This window comes from Lichtheimia ornata (genome assembly GCF_029851405.1).
Source record: "Lichtheimia ornata isolate CBS 291.66 chromosome Unknown scaffold00366, whole genome shotgun sequence".
NCBI lineage: Eukaryota > Fungi > Mucoromycota > Mucoromycetes > Mucorales > Lichtheimiaceae > Lichtheimia > Lichtheimia ornata.
The window spans coordinates 1-2549 of record NW_026695685.1 but is presented as its reverse complement, the minus strand read 5'-3'; the positions used below and the strand labels follow the sequence as shown (position 1 = coordinate 2549).

General features: G+C 43.9%; 2 protein-coding genes across 2 annotated transcripts; both read right to left on the bottom strand.

Annotated features, from left to right (window-relative positions):
• Positions 1-42: 42 nt before the first annotated feature.
• Positions 43-1482, bottom strand: O0I10_013255 (uncharacterized protein; the record flags this gene model as incomplete). The annotated part of the gene is made up of 3 exons (XM_058493056.1): positions 43-259; positions 310-1255; positions 1326-1482. 3 exons carry the CDS (start codon positions 1480-1482, stop codon positions 43-45), a joined length of 1320 nt encoding a protein of 439 aa, XP_058336179.1.
• An 88-nt stretch (positions 1483-1570) lies between these two features.
• O0I10_013254 (uncharacterized protein) lies at positions 1571-1984 on the bottom strand (the record flags this gene model as incomplete). Its single annotated transcript, XM_058493055.1, has 1 exon — positions 1571-1984. The coding sequence occupies one exon, from the start codon at positions 1982-1984 to the stop codon at positions 1571-1573; it is 414 nt and encodes a 137-aa protein (XP_058336178.1).
• Between the last annotated feature and the right edge of the window lie 565 nt (positions 1985-2549).

Sequence of the window (2549 nt, the reverse complement as noted above, 5' to 3'; positions counted from 1 at the left end):
ACCTGCAACAATTGTTATGTAATCATAAACACAAAGGATGTATCAGAAGATCTTACCTTTGAAAAAAAATTCTTCGATAGGGTTGAGAAAAGGCGAGTATCTCGGCAAGAGGAGCATATGGTAACCACGTCGTTCAATCTCTTTGGCAATGAATTGCAGCGTATGAATGGGGGCATTGTCAAAGATCAAGTACCACCCACTATAGCCTCTTGGATCTAGTTGATCCATCACCAAATTCACAAATCCCAAAAAATCGATGCTACATAAAAGCCGTTAGTCTCATATACGTGGATCATTAAAACGCTTTACCTTGTGGTACCCTTTTTAACGGGTTTTTTTGTGCCCTTCTCCCCATCATTTTTTGGGCATACTTTCATTGCAACTTCAATAAGCCCCACGTTGCTAACCGCTGCCAAAAGTGTCGTTGATGGAGCACGCAGGATTGGTACGTGAACATGTGCAGGATCCCCTGCGTTGGACCATGCATAATTTCTCCGCATGCTTGCATTGAATGAGGCTTCGTCAATGAAAACACAGTTGCGTTTATAATCAACGACACCTGATTCGATGTGCGTACGCACAAACTCTGCTCGCAACTGCTTGGTCTCATCATCTGTACATCGCTCCGGATACTTGCCAGCACGCTTGAGAGTGATGCGCATTGAGTGGCAAAGATGATGATGTAGCGTACTGCTGGCGATTTTTATGCCAAACTTTTGCTCATAAGCATGGCTAATCTGATCCAGAGTAGCTGTGTTGTTGGTTGAGAGAAAATGTCGGAGGAACGAGTTGCCTTCTTCATCGATTTTAGTGGGAGCTGTGAGTCCCTTTTGAGACACAACAGCTGTTCCACTTTCTCTATACTTCTTGACAACTCTGCCGATCGTGGATGCCGACTTGTTAAACATAGCCCCAACATCACGACGGCTTTTTCCTTGCTTAACGACAAGGTCAAGGACTTGATCAACTTGCTGATCAGTCAAGTTGGGGCCACTTCGTCGAGTGGTTTTCTTCGCTTGGGAAGTTGAAGACTCGGCACTGTTGCTGACAGTTGAAGGAACAACTGGATGAGTGCTCATTTTGCCAAGCAACGAATGTATGGCACTCTTTGGGGAAGATGTCCCTTCTTCATCATCGTCAATGCTTGGGTCGCTGTCGCTGTCGATGTCGCTATCACTGGATTCAACAGCTGTATAGCGGATATTTGAGAATGCATTAGCATTCCCTGTATCCAAATCCATCGACTCAGTTTGTGCTATTGATCATTTACATTAGTTGAATACTTGGTCATATGCTTTTTGTGTTCTCAACTCTTGGACCTGTACCTGGATCATCTTCGTGATCGCCGACAGACTCTCGGAGGTTGAGTGACCGCAAATGGCTTGCAAGATTGGCATGTGTGATACGCTGGGCATGGTTTGCCACACGATGATTTCTCTTGACAACTTTGCCATTGCGAACGTATGAGCGAGATGATTGCATGATGAGAGTTACAGTATTGATATGCTTATAGCAAAAACGGAAGTGAGGTAAAAAAGCAATTAGAATACAATGCCGGTATGTTTGTTTATTATTCAAGTACGTAATCTAGTTGGTGCACTACGTAATCCACACGACACTCCACAAAACGCTCCATGATCATCGACAAAGGCACAGTCTTGAAAGAAGTGCTTTCACACTCCTCACTTGTTTTTCCGCCACCAGTGGCAGCTTGCTCACACTGCTCACTCGCATCTTCATCAACTTGCCTTGCCACTGGTGGGGAGCTGCAAGGGGAACTGATCCTCAAATGCTGCATCGCCGACACAAGATCCCGTTCTTCCTTCATCGCCACCGTCTCCTGCATTGCAGCAATTGTTGAGCTCAACGAGCGGAGTCGTTTGGTCGCCGCTCTCATTTCCTGTGCTGATGGTGTCCTTTTCAAGGACTTCTTTTGAACTTTGTTCAAGATGCTTTTTGGTGATTGTTGCTTAGCCTTTGTCATTGTAGTAAATAAAGATAGGATATCAAGTTCTTATTCCAAAAAAGCTATATGTATTGAAACACTTTTATTTATACTCATTGAACAAAACATGCATCATCATACATGCCGTCATGTATCATAAGCTCTGGTAGTAAATCCGATCCATCCCATTTATTGCCATCCAACATCCAAATGTATGATACTATATACGCAGTACTATAACCTCGGTTCGTATCATGCTGGAAGGTGGTGTATCTCTTGTTGTTAATCGTGCAACAGGGTGCTTTGATATACTGCTATATTGTAGTGTCCAACTCTCTCGTCAGCTGCACTAGTCGACTTCCACGTAACTCTGCCATGTTACCTTTTGATACTATGCCGTGGTCAATGTGTGCAATGCCATTGTCGTTCGCGTGTTGTAATCCGTAAGAGAAAAGAAAAAGGGTTGCCCTAACAAGACAAACAAAACAGCACGTCTTTCCCAAACTTCCCGATTGCCTTTGCTATCTTGATACACTTCATGCACTTCATTGCTGGTTACCATTGCATAAGACTTGCTGATTGATGGACGCTGTTGGATAGAATC